The sequence below is a fragment of the Streptopelia decaocto genome, assembly GCF_964273445.1.
Source record: "Streptopelia decaocto genome assembly, chromosome: 3".
NCBI classification, from domain to species: Eukaryota; Metazoa; Chordata; class Aves; order Columbiformes; family Columbidae; genus Streptopelia; species Streptopelia decaocto.
In genome coordinates this window covers 83,391,627-83,415,151 of record NC_138656.1, presented here as the reverse complement: position 1 = coordinate 83,415,151, position 23,525 = coordinate 83,391,627, and the positions used below count along the sequence as shown (strand labels likewise).

The 23,525-nt window shown below is 39.2% G+C and overlaps 2 protein-coding genes across 5 annotated transcripts in view; one reads left to right on the top strand and one right to left on the bottom strand.

The window, feature by feature from the left end:
* Nucleotides 1-18,777, bottom strand: part of RARS2 (arginyl-tRNA synthetase 2, mitochondrial) — a 38,431-nt gene extending 19,654 nt beyond the window's left edge. The window contains exons 1-9 of one of the 2 annotated variants that reach the window (XM_082048537.1): nucleotides 18,676-18,777; nucleotides 17,316-17,389; nucleotides 16,578-16,683; nucleotides 14,555-14,638; nucleotides 11,178-11,275; nucleotides 9,979-10,034; nucleotides 8,375-8,458; nucleotides 5,403-5,479; nucleotides 1,771-1,926 (exon numbers count right to left, since the gene is read on the bottom strand). In XM_082048537.1, the coding sequence (XP_081904663.1) occupies nucleotides 1,771-1,926; nucleotides 5,403-5,479; nucleotides 8,375-8,458; nucleotides 9,979-10,034; nucleotides 11,178-11,275; nucleotides 14,555-14,638; nucleotides 16,578-16,683; nucleotides 17,316-17,389; nucleotides 18,676-18,714 (774 nt within the window). In that variant the 5' untranslated portion in view covers nucleotides 18,715-18,777. Of the gene's footprint in view, nucleotides 1-1,770; nucleotides 1,927-5,402; nucleotides 5,480-8,374; nucleotides 8,459-9,978; nucleotides 10,035-11,177; nucleotides 11,276-14,554; nucleotides 14,639-16,577; nucleotides 16,684-17,315; nucleotides 17,390-18,246; nucleotides 18,482-18,675 lie in introns of those variants that run through there. The other variant, XM_082048538.1, reaches the window with a different exon arrangement.
* A 142-nt stretch (nucleotides 18,778-18,919) lies between these two features.
* ORC3 (origin recognition complex subunit 3) overlaps nucleotides 18,920-23,525 on the top strand; it is a 37,569-nt gene continuing 32,963 nt past the window's right edge. For 2 of the 3 annotated variants that reach the window (XM_082048535.1, XM_082048534.1), the window contains exons 1-2: nucleotides 18,920-19,104; nucleotides 22,187-22,241. In XM_082048535.1, coding sequence (XP_081904661.1) covers nucleotides 19,081-19,104; nucleotides 22,187-22,241 — 79 coding nt within the window. In that variant the 5' untranslated portion in view covers nucleotides 18,920-19,080. Of the gene's footprint in view, nucleotides 19,105-22,186; nucleotides 22,242-22,356; nucleotides 22,410-23,525 lie in introns of those variants that run through there. The other variant, XM_082048536.1, reaches the window with a different exon arrangement.

The following is a 23,525-nucleotide window of genomic DNA, read 5'->3' as shown; positions in this document are numbered from 1 at the left end:
AAAAAGAAAGGATGTCTGGATTTTGATTTAATCGATTTCTGCATTAGAATTAGTCTCCCTGAGTTTAATACGGTGTTGGATATAATGTTCATGAGAAATTAGGAGTAAACTGGAGAGAGCTATTAGCATAAAAATTCAGAGGTAGATCTCTAACTTGTGCTAGAGGTGAAACCACTGGACTGCAGAGAAGTTACTTGGACTTGAAATCAATCCTATTTTGAAAGGATGCTAAGATAAATAAATAAATAAGCAGGAGCTGCTCACAAACACTGCTAAGCACACACAAATCACCATTACTAGGAAGGCAGAGGGTACACCTAGGAGAGATGGAATGACCTTAGCTGTCAAAACTAGGTAAAATATGATAGTATAAAAATACCAGGTTTTTAACTGAGTGCAACAAAGCGGTAAGTCCATCAGCTTGATACTTATTAGTTTGAAAAATAATTCAGAGAGAAAGATGTAGCAGCACCAGTCCTCATGTGATCAACGACGAGTGACCATCATGATGCTGCTGCATACACAGCCCAATACCAACTTACCTGGACAGGTCAGCTTCCCACCAGGATTATCAAGGCTGTGTCTCACTTAGGAGATCTTAACAGAGTACTTGGCATGAACCCAGTGATATGTTTTAGGGAAGAAATTAAAGCACAGCTAGGTTATCTGGATTATTGAAGAAGGGGCAGGCCACTTCTCTTTTAACTTTGCAATCAAGGATAAAAGAAGATATGACCAATTTCTACAAATACATCAAGAGAAAGGAGATAGAAAAGTGCAATTTTAAGTAAGGAAAAATGCTAAGAGAAGGAAGTGGTATAAAACAAGTCACAAATTCTTTGGAGCTATGAGTTAGAAAAAAAATGTCTAAGCCCATTAAAACTGGGCACCCATGAAAGAATTTCATTGAAAGAACATGGGAAAGAAGAACACTAGCTGGTTTTCAGATAGACTCTTCAGTAAGATTACATAGTATTCATACAAAAAGACCGGATTCAGTGATAGAAGTTGTATCTCATTCCTGTTTTCCAAACTCCTAAGATTCATTTTGTGGTCAGTGGCACAAACATCTCCCACGAAACACTGGACACTGGCTCCATTCTTGAGATTACAGTATGCAACAGATGGCTGTATATTTAACTCAACTCAACCCAACCTGCAGGTAATTTATGCACTGATTACTATTGTAAACTCCTGTGCTATAATTACTTACACTCAATTTAATGTGCAACATACACAGCTCTGCATTATAACATTAGATCACAAGTGTGAAAACAGAGTTATCTCCTAATAAAATTTATGACATGGAAACTTAAATTTAGTGGGTTGCTGCTGACTTTTAAGATAAAGCAAAACTGAACGGTATTTATCTACCACTGATTTGCTTTGCTGCCTAGCACCATACTCCGAGCTTCAGAGTTTCTGAGAAGGCAGAATAACTCAGAGGGTCAATTACATGGAATCCATTAAACAAAATATATCTAGGCTGTCAGCAACTAAAGTGACTGCCTAAATCGACTACCGTGCTTTTCCCAGACAGAATGGGGCATAACCTGGCACATTTAGAAATATCTTCCCCCATCACTGTAAAGTTTGCTGGAAAGGCAAATAATTGACAGCATTACAGCAAACTCTGTTCCTAAATCAGTTCAGGGCTTGGCAGTCTCTTGGATGAAAAGGTGCTCTGCACTGTCAATTAGATTGATGGAGCAACAGATAAAAAGAGACCGTTGTAACAACAATAAAGAAAAAGCAGTGGATCATTTGTACCTTATAAATTCGGACGTATTCCTCAATACTGAAGTCTCTAAATTGTTTCCAAAGTGATAATGTCTGCTCATCATGTTCCTCCAGTTTTCTAAAGAAATCCTTAGCCAGCTTCTTTGTGTTTTCATCTTCTGCTGCTTTGTTAATCTGCACATACACCTAAAATACAATGACACTGAAAATGCTGAAGAAGTATAATCCTCTCCTCCAATAAAGATAAGCAGAGCAAAGATCTACAAGAACAATACAAATACATTTAAAGATGACATTTGTAATATAAAAATTTTAAAGCCGTGTTAAAAGAACACATTTCCCATTTAAAGAGGAAAATGTGCAGCTTATCTTGATACAAGACTAAGACCATAATTCCTTCCTGCTGTCACTATCATCGTCTTCATAACCTTGGAACAACAGCAGCAGCAGAATACGGAATAACTAATTAATGCATGAATGGGAAACCATCCCAGACTTTTAAACCAGAGACTTTTCTCCAGAAGACCACAAAGTTGAAGAGACTCAATGTTTTACAAGCTCAAAAAAACCCTCAACCAGTTCCGATCCAAAAGTCACCTACCTATAGCACCATGCACCCATACTAATACATGATGTCTCTCTGTGGCTGAAGTCAAGTGTATGAATGTCAACATCTGCCTGGACGCACACGTAGGTGCTGTGTGTTTGCTAAAAGCACCACTAACTCTTGTATCAGCCAACTGTATCTAGGTACAACAAATTTGGCTCTCCAGTCTGGAGAAGAGAAGGCTGAGGGGTATCCTCATCTCAGTCTACAACTTCCTCAAGGGGGATGCTGATCTCCTTTCTCTGGTGACCAGCAATAGGTCATGAGGTCACTGGAACAGGCTCCCCAGGAAAGAAGTCATGGCACCAAGCCTATCAGAGTTCAAGGAGCATATGGATAACACTCTGAGTCATATGGTTTAGTTTTAGGTGGTCTTGTGAGGAGCAGGGAGCTGGACTCAATGATCCTTATGAGCCCCTTCCAACTTGAGATATTCTATAATTCTATCCTATAACATTCTTTTATATGTAAAGGTCAAATATTTGCCTAGATAATGATTCCTTGCCTTCCACATCTAGCATTTTGAAAGCCCATGGAAAAGTTTTCAAAAAGCATTACATAAAAATAATTAAATTAACCAGTGGTTACACTTTGTATTTAGACCCAAGTAGTTCACTGCTGTTTATGCCTTTGTAAGACAGTTTTGATCCCCAAATCAATGCAATCTTGATTTCAAAAACAAACAAAAAACAAACAAACAAACACTTAATTCCTACAATGTCTGGCCAATGAGTGTGCCAACAATACCTTGCTCGAATGAATTCTGCCTATTAAAAAAAACCTTCCAAGGCAAAACTCTTGAACTTTTCCCCTTCCTTTTATGTCCCAAGATTTTTAGAGATTTTAACAGACAGTACTGCTGATAAGCCTCAAAGATTAATGTTTGCTTAGTTCTGCCACAAAAAAGAAATTTAAAGTTGAGGGAAAATTCAACCTTTTCCAACAACAATGCTCCCCCTCCCCATCAGTAGCTTCACATATTCTAACATGCCCCCACCCCCTCGATCTTTGATGTTATAATGCAAAAGGCACATTTGCATCTGATTCTTGATTAAATGGAAGGTGCAAAGAGGTTTTGAAAGGTACATTTGTCTATACATTTATTTATATAGAAATTGTGCTATGGAAATTTTCTTTTTAAACTAACTATAGGAGAGAGTTTCACACAACAGCAGAAAAATTACCACTTTGAAACGCATCTCAGTTTTTGATATAAACCAATAATACAGCTGAAAAAGTTAAAAATTGGCAATATTTGAGAAACTAATCTGGTCTCAAACAACTACTATTTTAGAATCTTTTGCAGCTTGACTGAATACTGTTCTCTACCCTTGAAGGTAATTTTTATAAGGTCATAAAGCCTACATGCTACTGCAATAGATGGTATTTTAAAGCTTTAGTGCAAAATTCAAGTACTCAAAATTTAAATCCTAAGAAGGGACTGAAACTATAAATAAAAAATAAATAATATGCAGTAATGCACAACCACAAGAATATGACTACTTCTCGTCATCTCTTTAAATCAGCTCTACAGCTCTAATACACCTGTGTTGAGACTCCATCAATTTTATTGAGCAGGCCTCCGGGATGAGGGAACAAGCAAACAAAATTTATATCAAAGAAGCTGGTAAACTCAGAAGGAGCTACTCTGCCACATAAACAATCTGCCTAATATGTATTCAGCTGTAGAGTCTCCAAGTATTCAAACACAATTGTTCCTTTGCCAGTAAACAGATTTATGGAGAACAGTTATCCTGTGACATACTGCCCGAAAATTGGCATCAGCAACAGCTCCCATACTGAAGGTGAAGCAGAACTCAGCTCTGTAGTCAGAGAACACTGGACAGTGACACACAAGAACCCTGACAAAACCCCATTAACATGTGAGATCTTCCTTTTAAAGGATGAGGGCTTGAACATTAGCCAGTCATAAAATGTTGTCCACCTATCCTTGTGGTTGTTGGATTTGTGCAGGTAAGTACATAAAGTCACGTTCTCTCACGTGTCACGTATGTGTTACACCCAGCACAGTTGTCAACTAAAGATCACTTACAAGTATCAAAAGATTGACAAAAACCTTTTTTGCACATTGCACTATATAAAACAAGAAATGACATAGGAAATGGTAAAGAGAAAGAAATAAATATTAACTCAGATTATATTAGGCATGTTTGAATGGAGCAAACCAGCAACCAAAACCATATTAGTCCTGGAGAAAAATGAGATTCATTAAACTACCTCAATCTTTATTGCTAACCTGACAGTCCACTGACTCAGTTTTGTCCATGACACACAGAAATGAAATCTGTAGCACTTGCACCATGCTGGGCAGCACTGTGGGCAACCAAGAGGGCAAACCTCCTGCAATAAAACTACTGCTGAAAGGAATTTCCTAAAAGTCTGTCAGCAGAAACTGCATCTTCTAATGTTTCTGGCTCTTTCACACTGACTGAAGACACAAGACCCAGAACAGGATTCTGGAAAGTGATAGTCGCTCCTTCTTACCTATATATGCTAAGGCTCCAAATTAGATACAAAACACTTTAAAGATCACTTTCCCCAACCACAGTGAATTGTGTATTGAGCAATGGAAATATTACTTACTCTAAAAAATACTAGCAATGAGAGGATTTTTACAGCATACATGCCACTTTTTTTCACAACTTTGGTAACCAACATACTATGGCATCAGATGCGAGACTTCACTCCAGTTAACACAGTGACATCAGTGGTCAACTATACCCAGTTAAGACAGTTGATATCAGTCAAGCTGGCTGTGGTGGTAGCAGCAATCAATGCAGCCTAAGTACCTCTATGATTACCTTCCTTTTGGGGGGCATTTTTCAGCCTAATGAAACCTGTCTCTGCTGCCACAGCCTAGTGAAAACTGTTTCTGCTGCCATGGCCCAGGCTAGCACTGTTCCTTCAAGCAAGGTTGTCCAAATCCAACACGAGTCTCATCATGACCCTGCAGACATACCGTTCTGTACAAAACTGACAACCAAGTCAAATGGACTGTCCTCTGAAGTCCCTAGTTGGTCTTCTCTGAACTTACCTCAAAAAGGTGTTGTAAAGGACTGGATTTTAGCTTTTCTGTGTCACCAAACTGTTGGAAACCAACACCCAATAAGCCTTGAATAACAATTAAATACAAAGTTAGAAGATAGCCCAGAGTATACTGCTCTGTTGTTTTCATAATCAGTTCTAATCTTAATACTGTATGTAATAAAACAAATGTCTTACATTTTTAAACAATATAATGGCGTATGCTACAAAAACAGATAACCTATTATTCTACTGTATGAAAACAGACTGTAACTAGATCATCTTTAAGGTCCCTTCCAACCCAAACCATTCTATGATTCTGTGATTATGATTCTGTGATCCTCAGCCATTGTTATACTCACCAGTTATTGGCAAGATGCAGCACATGTCGGGACTGATTCCCACTCAGATGTGCTGAATGGTAAATGGGCAGGATAAACACAGAAGTTAACTTTCCCTCCCAGAGGGCATTATATTGTATTCCTACTCCTACTCAGTTGCCAACTGTCCCAATATAAAAAAAATATTTGTTCTCTTGGAGACATTTTTCTTTGCCAGATCTGGCTGGTTGGCCAATGGGTTCAAAATTTACTAGGAGCAAAGTGACAGGAAGACAGATGGACAGACAGTGTGACTGCATAAGCTTTGTTACCTTAAGAAACCTGCCCCCAAACTGCCTAAAGGTTGAGAACTTCTCTGCCATGTTTCAGCAAAGTATGTTCTCAATTACTACTTTTTAAAGCCTCTGACAATAGCAGTTGTAATAGAAATGCTGACAGATCATTAATTATAGCACTGCTTCTGGGAAAGGACCATTACAATAATATTCCTATGCTATAATTTTATTAAGCATAACTAGATTATTTGTTATAAAACCTGTCATATATTTGAGCTGAGCCAGCCCAAATAAAAAGGGGGGGTACCCATTTTGAGAGACACAGTTGGAACTACTAGGTCAAAAACATTATTCTAACAGTTGTGGGTTGGACAACAAGTACACATGCAAATATTATAACCGGCATTGTTATCTTTATATCTTCAGAAAATTCTGTATTAAAATACATAAAATTCCTGATATTTAGACTTTGGAGTACAATTTAGTATCTTCGAAGGGTGAAGGAGGTCAGTTGAGAAGCCCTTTAACCACATTGCATTTGGTTGCTTAATCATCATTGCCACATTCATTATACAATAACATAGTAATAAAATAATGTCTAAGGGGCAAAAATGAACGAAATACAATGATGAAACTTACTGAATTTTAGGTGACCTCATTCTTTATTCAATTCCTATGAAATAAATCCTAAGTGAAGCAAAGCTCTGCTATAAACCACTGATTGATCAGAAACAGAAGCAGAAAAGATGAGTTGTGGAGGAAATAATTTAACAAAGGAAAAAAATATGCTGTTACTGCTCTCACAGTCATAAGGATGTTCTGCTCAACTGTCTAAAACCCAATAATTCACTCTAGAAGGAGAATGGGCAGAACTGAATACATTTTAGTTATGTTGCCTACACTGTTGAATCTGAATACATAAATGGAGTAGAAGTAGGGTATCTACACTAAGTTTTTAACACAGCTCTGTTCATGAAGTTGATTCATTAATGTCCCCATAACAGTGATGCCAGTGAAGCTGGAGGGGGTAGCATAAGGGCTGGAATGAGCAAAAGTGACTGCCTAGTTGACATTGCACTTTGTGTTTGCCATTTAAAAATAAATATATGGACACTGTTTTCAAAAGCCACTGCAAAAGATGTGGGGGAGTTTTACAGTTTTCACAGGTGTACCAGCTTTCAAGGACAAAGAAGTGGGCATAATTGTATTTTTCAAAATGCCTAGAATATGTCAAAGTCAGCTTTTAGAGGGAAATGAGAAAAGGAGAGGAGAATATGGATCAATTGAAAATGCAAGATTAATAACAGAAAGTTGTGAATCGTGTGGATGGGTCAACTGTCATTTAAGAGGGATGTTTATAGATCCAGCAATTGGACATAAATGATCTCTGGTCTGGGAATAAATATCAACCCATGGTGGGCTGCACAGGAGAAGATTTTTCAGTCCTCACTTATCTGATGGACACTTCAGAAGAGGTAGAAGCGTGTATCTGTGTGCATGCAAACATGCATGCATGCAAGATTGATAGTCTTCTAGGCCTATTCACTTGTACATTCTCCACTTACACACCTCGTTTTTTCTACTTTTTAATGGGAAACTGAACATTTTGGGGGAAGTGTTAGGATATTTTTAAAAGATACAAACTCTCTGGGCCTCAACCTGCCAATATGCAGTTGCTACAGGAGTTAATTATGCTCTGTGAATAATGAACTAGTTTCCAGACGGAATAAAAAAAAAAAAAACTTATAAAGAAAATCCCACAACACACACAAAGACAACCACATACAAAATATACATTTTGTTATAATTATTGTATTGTTATGTACAGGTGTGGCACAGTTAAATTAGCAAGCTTATCCTTCCACAACTCTTACACATTCAAAATCTGAATAAAGAAGACAGTATCATAGTAGACATGCAACACCTATGGAAATACATATGTATTTTGTCTGGAGGCAGCAACAGAAGTTTGTTCTGCTATGAGAGCTCCACAGGTATAGCCAGCACACTCAGAAAACATTTTACTGCCCTTTAAAAGTAAATCCCAAATTACACATATGTCATCTGAGAGAGGAGCTACTGAGGGACAAAGGCATTGCTGGGTAAATTTCCTCCTGTTATTTCCTGTACAGTACTATAGATCATATTGCTGATGAATAAGTACTATAGGTCATATTGCTGATTAATAAGTCTGGATTGTTTTGTTCATATTTTAAGGATATTAACTACACATTCCATGCATGGAAACACAATATTACTCTTTATGAGTCCAGAGTGAATCCAACAGGCCTGCAAAAACTGAAGCTGGAAACCTAGACCGTATTATATAGTAGAAAAGGGAACAGGAAAAATAAGTATAAACATACCAAACTGCATGCCCCAGTCACCAAGGTAATTTATTCTTGTTACTTCATGTCCCAGTGCAACTTTGAGATTTGCTATAAAATTCCCTGGTAAGGAAACAAAATATGTATTATTATTTCCCAACAGAAAAGCTTCCAGCTTGTGTATGATCTGTATTCAAAATGAAGAGGAAAAGCAATCAGATGAACTACTCTACAGAATTTGCTAAAATACTTCAGAAGTAAAAGCATTAGTATTCTGAGCAGGAAAAGACTGGGCATTTGAAAGGTGCCATAAAGTGTCTCATAGAACAGTGATAAAAACATACACGTGTGTGTGCATGTACATACTGCAAAGTATATGAATATGAAAAACACTCTTTAAAGTCTTCTTGTACTCTCACAAATACGCGCAGTATCCATAATTTCCATTACACGCAGGCAACCTCATACCGGGAGGTTAAGCAAGTACTCAAATTCACAAACTGCTGTTAACTGTGATGGTAAATAGAGAACATCAAGTCCTGAATGTCTATATACTGCTAGAGCAGTACTGAGCTCTGCACTTAACACACTATATGACCAATATGCTCCAAACTTATTGGATCACTCATGTACATCTTGATTCTAATTGTTATTAAAACAAAACTCCTTCATCGTTCTCCTGAGGTTAGGTACAGCCATAGAATTACGAAGATGAAATACCCACATCCCTTCCTCTATTTTCCTGTCCTTCAAGGGCACCTCAACTACAATACTGATGGAAAAGGATGCAGAAAGCTTTCCCTTCTTGTGTTATTATAACACCGTATCATAGCTTGAAGTTACTTTCAATTCCATTCTCTGTAGTCAATTCATTTTCTTACTGTTGGGCAAGCATTGATCTACAGAACTATTTTTGAAAGTGGTTTTTTTTTCTGTAGCCAAGAGTCCAGAAATGGAACATACAGAGCCAAAATATGTAATTTCACTCAACTATCAGTCCATGAAGAGGCAGAATTATTACCTTGATGTAAATGACAATTATACATGATACATTATATATAAAGTAAAAACTAATGCATTATTAGCTGCACAGATGCCATAGGACCTTCTTCTAATAACCTACTAGTTTTTATCGTGAGAAAGGAAAGGAAGGAGAAATAATGTTTTCCATATGCCATTAGAGTACTGCAAAATAAACTTATTAATTATTCCATTACAAAGGACAGGAACTGTGTTAGTAATAAAGGCATAAAGTAATTAACATATAAAAGCCAGCTTTTTGCAAGAGAGCCACCAAGACAGAACTATCTGACTGCTCTGCAGTCCAGTGCAAATCAGAAATTTAAAATTCAAAGGACTCTGATAACACCTCCATGAAAACTGCCTAGGTGTCTTTGTTGAACAATTTAAAACTACTTCATTTAATGTTCACAGTCATAAAACTATATTATGTGTGACTTAATAAATCTGCCAGCAACACACCATGCTGTTTTCCTTCACTGCATAATAAGCAAAAGGTTTTTAATTAGCAAGTTAAGCCTGACACAGCCACTCCACTAGAAGAGTGAAAGGTTAGCAGTGTTCTCCAGTCAAGTGAAACAGGAAGACAAGCACATTTAGGAGGCGGTTAAATCCATACTTACCTACAATCGTGGAGCGCAAATGTCCTATGTGAAACTTTTTGGCAATATTAGGCGAGCTGTAACAAATTTTCACAAATAATGTTTGTTCAATGTACAAGACTGCCAGATCATCAACTCAAAAGAATTCAAGTCATGCATATAGCAGAAGAACTGAAATAAACCCACAATTTTCCATTTTCCCTTAAAATTCCCTGATTAGCTTCTGTTCTAGACAGTAAGTTTTCCTATCCTGCCAGCTTTTCCTCCAATATCAGTTAACAGCCATTGTTACAGGGAAAAAGCAAACAAAAAAAAAAAAAACCAAACAAAACCACAACCAGCCAACCAAGAAACCCACAAACACCACGCATCAAAGAACCTCCCAAAATCCAACTATACTAGTGACAAAGGACTTACAATACTTCTCACTTTTTACATGTTTTGGACATATGGATCATTCTACTCATATATTTATTAGAGATGAATCTCATACTAGAAGGTACACTAGTACCTTGTGTACTAGAACCAGTAACTAAAAAATCACATCTTCTACCAACAGTGCCGCCCCAAAAAGGCCCTGTACCCACAACTGTTTACCCCAATAATAAAATGGAAGTTCCGATATGGAAATTCACTCTCCAAATCAAAGCCAAGTTCTTATTTACTGTGACTACGGAAGCCTACAGATGGAGTGTAAGTGAAGAAAAAATATTTATACATAAAGAGATCTGAGTCAGCCACTTTCCATTTCATGAGTAGGTGACTGTAAACAAAATTACACTGGACAGAAATTTTGGGGCCAGCAATTGCGGAGATTTAGCGAGACAAACGCCCAGATGCTTTAGCAAGTTAGGAAGGAAAGTATTAATGTGAAAAAAAAGGAAAATTCATATTATGTTTCTTGATAGCAAAATAAAATAAGCCTATTTAAAAACTGAATGCTATTATGCACTAAATGAGAATATTCTTATTGGAGGGCAGTGTGAGGTGTCAACTCTTTTAAATACCAAAAATATAATCCAGGAAAAAGCCTCAATTCCCTACACGTAACTTATATTCTACTTGGCAAAGTTATCAGAGTATCAAACACCGCCAGATATAATACTGTAAATATTGTTTAACTTTGATATTCATTGCTGTAATGTATGATGTCTGCAATCAGCCAAGTATCAACCAGTAGACAAGGAAATTTTCTCAAAGGACTCATCACACTCACTTACCTGAACTCAATCACTGCCTTTTGTCTAGGGACTGTAGAGAATAGTTCACTTTTTACTCCATACTCTGAGCCATCTTTCAGCACCTGCTGCAATACAGTCTAAACCAGAAGGAATACAGAAGAATGAAAGAAAGAGAAAGGGCGGGAGAGAGAAAGAAAGAAATTAAAACTGTTTGCCAACCACATAAGAGTCTGATCCCACAGCCTTTATTCACATTAGCAATTAGATGGCTGGTCTGCCAAGCAAACGATCTCATATGCAGATGAAAATGCCATTAATTTTTGAAAGCTGCATCTGATCAACTAAAAAAAAAATTACAGGCAGAGATTTTGGTGAAAATCAAGGCTGATTTTGGCAGAAATTTAAAAGGAAGTGCAAAGTCTAGTTTTTATCATTTTTAGTTGCATAATATGAAAGGGCAAGAGAGTAACCTGGAGGTAATTGGTGGGCAGGAGTAGAAATAAGTCCAAGAATGTGAGTAGAACAGTGACCTCACGTAAAAGGAGAGAGTTCTCAGGTAAACAGGGTTCTAGCCAGGACCCTCACCTCTCCTAATTCAGGTAACACATCTTAAAATAAAAAAGAGTACCTTGTAGAGCTAGATCATAGAATTGGATTAAAAAGTAGGAGAGCTTACGAGCAGTAAACTTGACTAGAGAATTTATTTCCTTGTGCAGCCAAACATTCTCAACAGGATTTAATTTTAAAAGCGCTACATACTATACCTCTGGCCTTCCTCAAAAGTGCCCTTTTCCCATTAATACATCTTATCTATGCACACTTTGAGGTGTTTGGCCATTTCTCTGAAATTCCTACGAGTCCTGTCCTATATCCAAGGTTTTTTGTCAAGGTGTGAATAGAGGGGACACCTGCTGTGTGCAGCACAGCTGGATCGTGCAGGTCCAGACTTTTGGGACACATCTGACAGCCCACACACTCCTTGTGACCGAGGACCTACAAGAAATCCCATTAGCTCTGACTGCATGAGCAGTACCATGCATATGCAAGTCACCTGAATAGCACATGAACAAATTTCTTTCATTTCAGGAAATCTCACACAGAAGTACGGGAGTTCTAGTCTTCGTGATTACCACTAAAGCAAATATAAGAGTCAAAACAACTACTATAGAATCCTCTCCATCAGTTCACTGCAGATAGCCTGCAACAACAGCTCATTAAATGTTTGGTCATTCATAACTCTAACAGCATATTTAAACATCACAAGTGGTTTAAGTGACACAGGCAAAAGAGGCTTAGCTATTTTTAATTTTGGTAGTATAAATTTAAATTGCTTTCGTTGTTCATCCAAGATCATGAGGCAGATTAATATTTCTACCTTTTTCCAGTTACTTTATGTCAGTGTCCACTGTATTGGGTTGTTAATCCTTTTTTGGAATAGCATCTGCCCAATATTCTTTTCCTTCGGAAGAGAGAATGTATATATAATGGGGAAACAGAAAAACAAGAGTCTTTTGCAAGAGTTGAAGACTCCTCAGAACTACTAAGTCATTTAAGTCAATAACAAGAAGAGGGAAAAATACATCCATATTCTACTAAAACTGCCATTTTTTTCTAGGCACCAAAAGCCAGCCTGCTTTCTGCTCCTTTAGTGCCAAAGAAATACAACTATTCAATCATCACATGTCCAAACACCACTTCTTCCCTTTCCCCACCTGTGAGTCTGTAAGGACATGGCGAATGGTCCCCACAAAAGCGTGTCTACTTCAAAACTATGGAGACTGTGTAAAATGCCTGAAAATACTTCCTCAACAGCTTGAACACCATTTGTGGTTAGAGGAATTCTGTGCTGACTATATTATCAGTAATGCATTCATACAGCGAGGTAAGTCCCTGGACAAACCCTACATACTTCAGTTTGTCACGCAGATGCCAGCATACTACAAAACCTAGTACGTGAAGCTGTGTGTATTGGACAAACTTCCTGATGAGAGGTCTTGAACAAGGTGAACTGCAATGGAAAGTTCACTCCATTCAGTAGAAGGTTTTCCCTACTCCCCTCCAACAATCACCTTAAAATTCTTCTGCAACAGATACCGAATAAATTAAACAAACAAACAAAACCAAAAAATGGTGCCTGTTAATGTTAATTCTTTTCGTATTATGGCACCTAAGAAGGTAAGTTAGACACACACAAAATTGACAAATTTATCCATAGGCCTATTTTTCTTATCAGTCAAAGTCACTGCTAGGTTTTATCTCCTCAGTGACAGAATGTAAAATTACATGTCCTAATTACACATTTTTTCTGGCAAAACTCTACTAGGCCACTAGGCGTGAATCATTAAACCAACTAGAATCCCTACAGGTAAAGCACTTTGAAATTCTGTCCATGAATAAAATTTACCACTGACACTACTCTTTCAGTGAATAGTTTACTGCTATGTTCTTATCAAGATGGATTATAAACAGTTAATGAAAAATTAAAGGTTGTTTTTTTTTTAGGCAATAAATAAAGCAACTGATTGATAGGCATGCCTAAATATTTTCAATTTGCAAGAAGAAAGGATCTTACCATTCAGGAAAAGAAGATGACAAACCTAAGTGATTCAGCAGAAGTCCTGACAGGAAAAGGGCTTCACCAGTATTAGGTAAGACCTGATTTCTTGCCCCTAATATACGTGTGGTTAATTTTCTAAGACCACAATATCATTTCTACATGAATTGCTAACCCTATAGATGAAGGCCATGAACCAGCACAATGTAGTTTGCTCCACAAGTTAGTTGAACTGGCCTAGCAAAGCTTTCATTCAGTCCCCAGTCTAACAGTACCAGCCATCCACTTATCTTTATTAAGCTCTTGCAAATAATCCAGAGAGAGTAAAACTGAGACACAACTCCTATAGACTGAGCGGGTATCTTCCTTTCATTAAGTTACTAGTTTAACAAATGAAGCTCTCCATTTCAGTCAGGCATAGAAAACTGAGGAATACATCTTCCCAGCCCCCTTTTATTTTGGCAAAGTATGTAGTGAAACACTTTTATTTCAGGTATCTTTTTATAATCCTTCTCTGTTTTAAACAAGAATCTTTACATCCAAGATCAAGACTTTGGAGCTGTATACTGCAGACACTCAAAGCAGATGCCATGCCTGCCTTTTAAAGCAGAAAGAGGGGAAAAAAGAGGAGTTATGATTATCAGTGCATGGCCGACACATTGCTTCATCATAAGAATAAATTTTTGTGAGCTTCATTCCAAATTCTAGGTCTACACAACAAATCAGCAACAGGGATCCTCAAGAACTTACAAAAGACAGTTTTATACAGCAAGTAATTTTCTAAGACAACAGTAAGTATTCTATGGTTTTACATATTGAGGAATTTATTTTTACCTTAATGCACCTGAAATATAGTACTCACCTTTGCTAATAATTCCCTGTTTATTGTAAAGTTCACTGTTCCTTGACCAGCACTGATTTCACTCACTACAGCATCACATCTTAGCTGAAAGAACATAACAGAAAATCTATATGAAAACAGCTGAATAGGAAAATTGTAATTCAAACCATTGTAAATATTAATTTAATCCACCGTAAACATTAAATGCTGTCTATCAGTTTGAAGCAATCACAAATGGATCATTGAATCAATCCTGTTGAAAAAAGGAAGATTTCATTATTTCCAATCCATGCTTAATAGCTCTGAATGTAACTCAGCCTGAAATGTCACACATATGTTTTACTTCAGTCCCTGCATGTGTACAATCTGTGCTTTATTTTGACTGGGAGCAGGAGTTGATCTCTTTGTACAGACAAAAGCTGAGACACATTTGACAACTTACACAGTACCTATCAGCACTCAAAAAAAAAAAATCAAGATCTTAAATAAAACTTGAGACAGAAGTTTTGGACTGCTGTTTCTTGAAGTTTCTGACTTTAATGACAATGTTCTGCAATATGTGGTGATACAAAATAAAGACGTTAAAGGCAAACTCATTAAAAATTTCATTTACAATTTCCATAAGGCCACAAAAAATAAACGAAAGAGACAATTTCTAGCTTTCTAACCACTGGGAGCAGCATCTGTTTTTAAAGTGACAGACTACACACAAGAGGAAGAAAAAAATCGCTACTGTGATGTTACAATCATTGGACCAGACTACCCAGGGAGGCTGTCAAATCCTTGGAGGCTTTCAAAACCTGATAAGATTTCCAAAGTCCTGAGCAACCTCATCCAAAAAGCCCCAACAAACTGCACTGAGGAAGAGGAGACTGGAGCAGATAACTTCCTGAGATCCTTTCCAGCCTGAAGTATTTTATGGTCCTAGATCACATACAACCTGAGCCATCTGATTTAGTTATTGGTGTCCCTGCTTACTGCATGAGGGTTGGACTAGGTGACCTTTGAAGATCACTTACAACCCAAACCATTCTATGATTCTATCATCTCTAAGTAACTTCAGCAGTTTTAGTTGTCCATCTGTGCACCATCAGTTCTTTTTTCACCTGAATCAGAATATTCATCTCTTACAAGAATGTGTCCAAGATATGGATGTCTTCAACATCTCAGCAGTGAAGGATGAAATGGAAAAATCATTTAGCTTCTCAGTAGTATTACAACTGTTTTTATTTGTCCTTTTTAATTCCTGATCATACAGCAACCCAACTGCCTTCTCAAACTTCCACTTTCTGATGCAGATGAACAACCTTGTTTGCACTTTCTTTATGCAACAATGTCTTAGTTTATACTCCTTTTCATTGGCATCAGCAACATATTTTTAGATTGTAAAGGAGTTTCTTTTCAGCTCAAACAATTCCTCAAACCTCAGCATCACCTTTCTGGTTCCACTTCTATTCAACTACATGCATGCCAACTTCTCCAAATTTTTATTTCCTTCCCTTCCTTCAAGGTTTGAGTTACTTCTGTAGACCTTGTTTTGTATGTTGCTTTTTTTTTTATGCTGTAGTTAGTCTTAACAGCTCACCTACTGCCATTTCACCTGAAAAAAATGCTGTTCTAAGAAACCTCAATTTCAAGCAATTAAGGATAAGAAAATCTGGCCTGTCTGACCCACAAGCTAAATTTCTCCATTGCCATCCTGGTGCTGGATTTTGCTGTCTTTGATTTTTCAAGCCACTGCATATTCAATTTTTTGCTCAAGTTTTGGCCAACAGTACAGACCATGGCATACCGTTTAGACACCCTCCTAACTTCACAAATATTATTTACTCTCAAACTGTTTGAAAACAATAATTTCACAAGAACCTTAACTAAAACTGCTTCTCCAATTCCATGTGAAGACCCTGTGTACAATTACACTAGTTGCAGTTGTTAAATTACTCTCAATCAAACAGATGCATGGAGAAAGAATACACTTTCCTGTTGTACCTCTAATCTGTAAGCTCATTATTTCATCAAATATATGATTAATGCATTAGCATACCCTTTCAGCTAGCTTCTGAGCTTGAAGCTGAAGATCTTGTGCTAAGCAATTACTAGAACCGTCTTCTGTTACAGAAGCAATGGAAAGCTGGAAATCAGCAACATGCCTGAAAAAAAGAAAAAAAGAAAATACGAAAATTGGAAAAAAAAACTGTTGAAACGATGGGGAAATCTGTCAGATCTGAACTGACTCTGCATATGACAAGTCTAATTGGCAAACATAAACCTGGCACAGATACCTGAAAATTCACTATGTTAAAAAAGCTTCAATTGGAGGCCAAATACTGCCTTTGCTCTAACTAATACAAACAGAAAACAGATATGGTGAGAACACTATTTCAGAATGAACAAAATCTATGCTCATGAATAAAAGCAATGTACTTGATAACATCAATGTTATCAATACACCTTTGCATCAGGACACTGCCAAAAAATCGGCACTAACTTCACATTTGTTCTAAGCAGTTTCACATTCAGATCATTCATGCTGAAATATTTGCCATTCAACCAGTGCCTATAATTTGTACAAATATTTAAGCAATTACATTTGTTTTGAGCTTGCTTGAAAAAATACAGCAATTTAATTAGATGTAGGTCTCTTATAATTGGTGTATTAGTTTAGGTTTCTTTTTTTCTATATTTCTTTTTCCCTAAAGTCCTGTTAAGCTCTTGCAACAATAAGCACAACAGAAAATAATAAAAGATGACATAACATTGTAAGATAAAATGGAAACACTACCGTTTCTTGGAGACAGGCACTGCAGATATAGACTTTATTAAATTTTCTGGTGGCAGATCCAAAACCTTTGAAAGCTAAAGACAAAATAAAGAACAAAGCGGCATAAGCAAAGCAGATACAGGAAAAATACTGCTCACTGTTTAAACTCTTATGGGGGATGCATCATTTATATCTGAAAGCAACTTTAAACCCAGGTAAAAAAGCAAATACTTATTAAGTATTGTAAGCAATTAAAAAAAAAAAAAAGGCAATATAAACCAAATAAATGTTAAAGGTGCCTTAGAAAAACCAAGATAAGCTACAATGTATTGCGGCGATGAGAGACGATGCACACTGGATGCAGACAAAGATGCACACACAGGCAGAAACCTTGTTCAGGAAGGAGCACAGAGCCGGGCAGAGCAGAGAGCTGAGCCAGCCTGAGACCCTCTTTATTAGCCACTGTCAATTTATAGGGCTTACAGATACGGGCCTGAACTAAGAGGTTAAACGAGATGTTTTATCAATAATTGTTATTAAAAACACACCACACACGTTACATCTGTTTCAGTTACATTCCCACTCATTCACAGATCAGGCCCAAAAACATTCACACATCACATGTACTTGGGGGCAGTCATCTGGCCCGAGATACCATTCTCACAAGTCTGGGCTATCACTCTTTATGATTATGAGAAATATACTTCAGCACAACCTGTCCAAGGCCCTTTATATTTTGACTAGTTGCTGTGATCTAATTACGTTAGTACTATTTCGTCTTTGACCATCCAGATGGTCATGTTAGTATTGACCTTCCTTTATCATCCAGGTGGCTGGAACCAAACATCTTGCTTTCCACAATGTATAGCTGGTTTTTTGTTTCCCATGAAGGGTCCCATCAAACCCTCGGATACCTTTATGGACTTATGTAGTCGCTACACCCTGCACCTACCAAGCAGGGGACCAAGAGGCCCATACCACGCCAGCGCCGCACCACTAAGTTACCACTGGCTGGATCCTGGCCAAGATGAAGCGTCTCCTAATTAACTGCTCACGGGCTTAAGCCCATGGGGAGGGGAAATCGAGTCAAGGCTCTGGGCACAGCTGTACTGCCCGCGGCGGGGCGGACGCTGTGAGGGGCTGTAAGGGGACCCAGGTCCTGTCAGAGCTCCCGCCAACGGCCGGGCGGAGCTGACCCCTCACGTGCTGCCCGCGCGCTGGGAGGGGGCGGGGCAGAGAAGCCCGCGCCGAGCCTCTCGGCAACAGGTCGGACCCACTGCGAGACGCTCGGAGAAGGGGGAGTTGGGGTGACGACGCAAATTAGAGGTCTCGGTTACGGCGCACCCCTCCTGCGGCTTGTCCGCAGGAGAGAGCGGAGTACCTGGGAAGCGATGCTCCTCCGAAAGGAACAGGCTGCCATGGCTGCGGCGCCAGGCGGAAGGTCGCAGGCGCCCCTTCCCCCCCCACCTCTCCTTTTCGCCCGCCCAGGGGCGGGCTGAGTCGTACCATGTTCACGAACAGGGTGGGAGGGGGAGTAAGAGCTCATTGGTCCCCCTTCAGCCGGAGGAGGTGCGCAGAGGCAGAGGGCTGTCCCACTGCGCAGGGGAGGGGGGGAGAGCGGCGGAAGAGGCGCGTCAGGCGGGAACGGTTTACGGGCGCGCCGGGAGCCGGAAGGTGTTCCCGGGAGTGCGCGTGCGCCACCGCTCGGCGCAGGGCCCTCCCCTCGCGGCTCCGTTGTCAGCGGGTTGACCGTTACCGCTCGGGCCTGGGCCGCCAAAGGGGCGACATGAGCACGTGCTCCGTCTCCAAGGTGAGGGGGGGCGGGGGCTGCTCTCCAACCTCCTCTCCGGTCGCCAGGGCCGCCGGGTTTGTTTCCCGCCCTGCTGAAGCGGCTTGGGGCTTCGTCCCGCGGCGGATGCCGGGCGTGCGGGGCCGGCGTGCCTAAAGCGCTGGCTGCTCCCCTGCCTCAGCGGCATGGGGCCTTCGTGTGACCTCAGCGGTCCCTGCCGGGCCGCCTGGGGAGAACGGCGCGGTTGTGCGGTGCTGAGGGAGCTGTTGCGGAACCGCCCAGTCTCCCTGTCGCGCCCTGCGTCTGCTCCCCCTCCTGTTTCATCCTCTGCCGTTTCCCTCACCCCTGTGACCGGGCTGTCTGTGCCCTTTCCTTGCTCTGTCAAGTCTCTTCAGCCGTGGCCTGACGATAGCCAGCCGTCCTGCCTTTCTCCTCTGGCCTGCTGGGTCAAGAGAGGTTCTCCTGCTCTTCTGCTCCACCCTGGTGAGACTGCATCTGAATATTGTGTCCAGCTCTGGGCCCCTCAGTTCAAGAAGGACAGGGAACTGCTGGAGAGAGTCCAGCACAGGGCAGTGAAGATGATTAAGGGAGTGGAGCATCTCCCTTATGAGGAAAGACTGAGGGAGCTGGGTCTCTTTAGTTTGGAGGAGACTGAGGGGTGACCTTATTAATGTTTATAAATAGGTGAAGGGTGAGAGTCATGAGGATGGAGCCAGGCTCTTCTCAGTGACAACCAATGATAAGACAAGGGGCAATGGGTGCAAACTGGAACACAGGAGGTTCCACTTAAATTTGAGAAGAAACTTCTTCTCAGTGAGGGTGCCAGAGCACTGGAACAGGCTGCCCAGGGGGGTTGTGGAGTCTCCTTCTCTGGAGACATTCAAAACCTGCCTGGACGCTTTCCTGTGTAACCTCATCTAGGTGTTCCTGCTCTGGCAGGGGGATTGGACTAGATGATCTTTTGAGGTCCCTTCCAATCCCTAATATTCTGTGATTCTGTGACGTGAAAAGCACCCGTACTTGAGTAAACCTCACCTGGAACTGAGCAGTGGTTTCGTGGCTGCAGGTTTTGTCACTCCCAGCTAAAGGCTGTTGGCATCGCTTGCTGCCACTTTGAAACATTCATTCTGTCTTCCCCCAAAACTAATTTAATGGAGAAATAAAAGTGCTGTCACTGATACATAATGTTAAATATCTATTATCACCTTGGTATTTCTGAGCTGAAAGCTTTTACCTGGCCTGTAGTCAGGACTGACAGTAGGATCAGGATGTTCATCAGTCTTCATATGTAGCAGACTTAAAATGTTGTATTGGAATATTTAACATCTTTCTTGTTTTCCTTGCTCATATAGTGAACAAGAGCAGTGGTTCACAGCAGGAAGGGATGCATTTTATTATCATAAGACTGCTGTCCCTTATATTGTTTTTCACTGAATTGCAAAGTGCAGCTGGATCCTTTGCTGTGGAAGTTTCTGTGCAGGTTATTACTTTCAGCAGTAAATGGAATTACTTCCAAACAAAGTTAAAACTTAATCCAAAACAAGTAGATGTCCCTTTCAAAATGGCAGTTGTCATTAAGTAGTTAGGTAGTGAAATATCATCCCCCCTCTTTCCTCCTGTCTCTTATGTGTAATACTTTTTGTCATTTTATATTCTGGTCCCTAATACATTCAGTGGTGTAGGGAAATCCAATATTTATGAAGTATTAAATAATATTTGTGTTTTTTCTTAGATTAAGCATATGTTGTTTCTTCTTTTATATATATATATATATGTATGTATGTATATATGATTGATAGTTATTCTGGCTGATTCCAGTTGCGGTCTTGTGCATTATTTTTCTGACACATGTGTACTACAGCATAAATAAGGCCGTAGTGTAACTTTTTCTAGTGGAATTGTTCCAAAGTGTTTAGGATCTGTACAATAACTACAGCTTTTGTCCAGCCAGTTTTAAATGGTTGCTAATATACATGTAAAATGGGAAATACCTGAAGGCATCTCCAGTTCATAAGGCTGTTTTTCAGAGGAGGCCAATATTGTTATTTGTGTTTTACTGCAATTTCTTATTTGTATAAGAAAGGAAATATGTCCATAGTCACCCAACAAACAGACTAGTGCCTGTGATCAAAATTGAACATACCTCTGGAGTTTCATTTTCACTAGATCGTTCTTACGCTAGCAGCTGAACTATCCTAAGTTGAGTTCAGTAATCTTTGCCTGTGTAAGCATCTCCATTGAGAAACACACAGGATTGAATCACTCTGTTTATCTATTTGAACACTTGTGCGTTTCCTTCTCCCTTGCTGTAGCACAAGAACCTCACAGTGAAAGTTGGGGAATACATATGATCTCTGATATATAGGAAATTATTATAACTCTTCAAAAGAGATGAGTTTTTGTTTGAGAGGATGGGGGAAAAAATGTCAGATTTTCTAGAGGAAAATGAAAGTCTTCTAGAACTTAAGGCCTAATACGTGTGTTTTATTTCCTTTCTGATTAAGCTCATTTAACTGGGACATCACTTTTATCTGGAGGACTTGCTTGGAGCCATGGTTCTTATTTATCTGAGCCTTTTCCAAGCCATTTGTCATTCTGCTTCTAACAATCTTTGCTTTTTCAAGTTGGGATGCATTTGTCCTCTGTAGCTAGGGCATGCATTGCCTTTTGTAAGTGACTTAATACTCCTTGCATTAGTTTGGATCACCTTTTCTGTGCATTGAAGCCTCTTGCTTTTTCTTTTGTTTTTAACTGAAACTATACAAAGAAAACTATTGATCTGTCCCCAGGGAATCACTTCCTATTAATTCTAAACCCATTATGAGAGAAAGAATCTGCTGCTGTTGTAGTTGGCGGTTGAATTAAAGAACGTAATGGAAAGTTGAAGACATTGCTCCCAAATACACTGGGATACTGCTTCCACTAGTTTTCCAGCTTGAAACAGGAATATAAAGGGACAACATGCAAATTGATATCCTCAAGGTGTTGGCAATTCAGTCCAAATTATTTAATGGAGCACTGAAATTGAAAGAGAATAAAGTGGCCTCAGGAGCTAGTCAGATTGATGCTCATGTTTAAGATTCTATTTTTTGTTTTTCTCTAGGGCTGCTTTGTTTTTAAGCCAAGTCCCAAGAAGAGAAAGTTGTCTCAGAAAACAGGTTAGTGCATTTTTATACGTTTCTGTGCTTGAGAAGGGTTAATCCTGGAAGATTCACCACATCTGACTGAGTTCTGTTATAGCTGCGTGAGGATTTCTGTTGCTCGTTGGTATTGCTGAAAACTCATTTCTTTGGAGGAACCCCAGCAAATGGTTGGGTAGTGTAAATGTTTTTTTTTAATCTCCAGCAATCAAGACTGCATATGATCTTTGTCTTTGCAATTATTTTTTTTTCACAAAATAACTCCTTTTTTCCATGCTACTGGCTGACAAACTATTTATCTGAAGAGTCTGAATGAGCCACTTTTAGCTATGGGAGTCAAAAATGATAACCCATTCATAAATCTAATCATATTCTGGGTAGTTTGCCTAACTTTCTTGAGGAAAAGAAGAAATAAAAAACTATTTGCGAAGATCCCATGGCCTCTGTGTACTAGTATTTGTTACATGTATTTTCTCTACCCTGTCAGGTGTGTATACAGGTCCCTTGTCATTTGAGGAAGACTGAACGGAACTGACTCTTACTCGAGCCACAAATAATGCTGCTTAAATAGTTGCTGTTTGAGACTTGGTTAGGAAACTTACTATTTTTCTGCCCAGGTTAAACTTTTTTGGCATCACCAGAGCTGTCAAAAGGTGTGACAGTTTGTATTAAAAAAAAAAGTGGGGGGAAAGTAATAAGACCACATTTTTGTGGAAATCACCACAGTCTCATGCATTACGAGAGAGGCTCACTGTAATACCTGCTTTAAAATTAATCCCAAATTATTTTTTTCTGTGAGAGCTGCCCCATCTGTAGCTCTGGGAATGAGAGTCAGGGAAATAGAATCCAGTCCGTCATTGCAAGGTAAATGAACCAACAACCAAGACCTATGCATTTAAACCACACTTTAATCTACCCCTTACTGGATATTTTGTGTTTGTTTCTGCAAGATTAGTAGTTTTTGGATAAGTACTACTAAACATGTTGTTCTAATTAGCAAACACTTTGAGACAGAAAAACAAATGTGACTGAACTGCCCTTAAAAGTGCGGCAGAGATGAGCTGGTTTGGCTGCTAACAGCTGTTGTTAGAGTGGTGTTCTCAATAGACAGTACTTTGTGCTTCTGTCCAGTTCAGAAGCCCAAGCCTGTCAAGTGTGAAGTTTCAGTTGTGAAAGTAGTTGATAATACTGTTGCACCTCACAAAAGGCCTTTTGTGCACATTTGTACCCTCTAGTTTGAGTTTTGGTAGTATAAAAAAAATATCATGCCTTGGTATATGACCAGTAATATAGTGGCTGGGT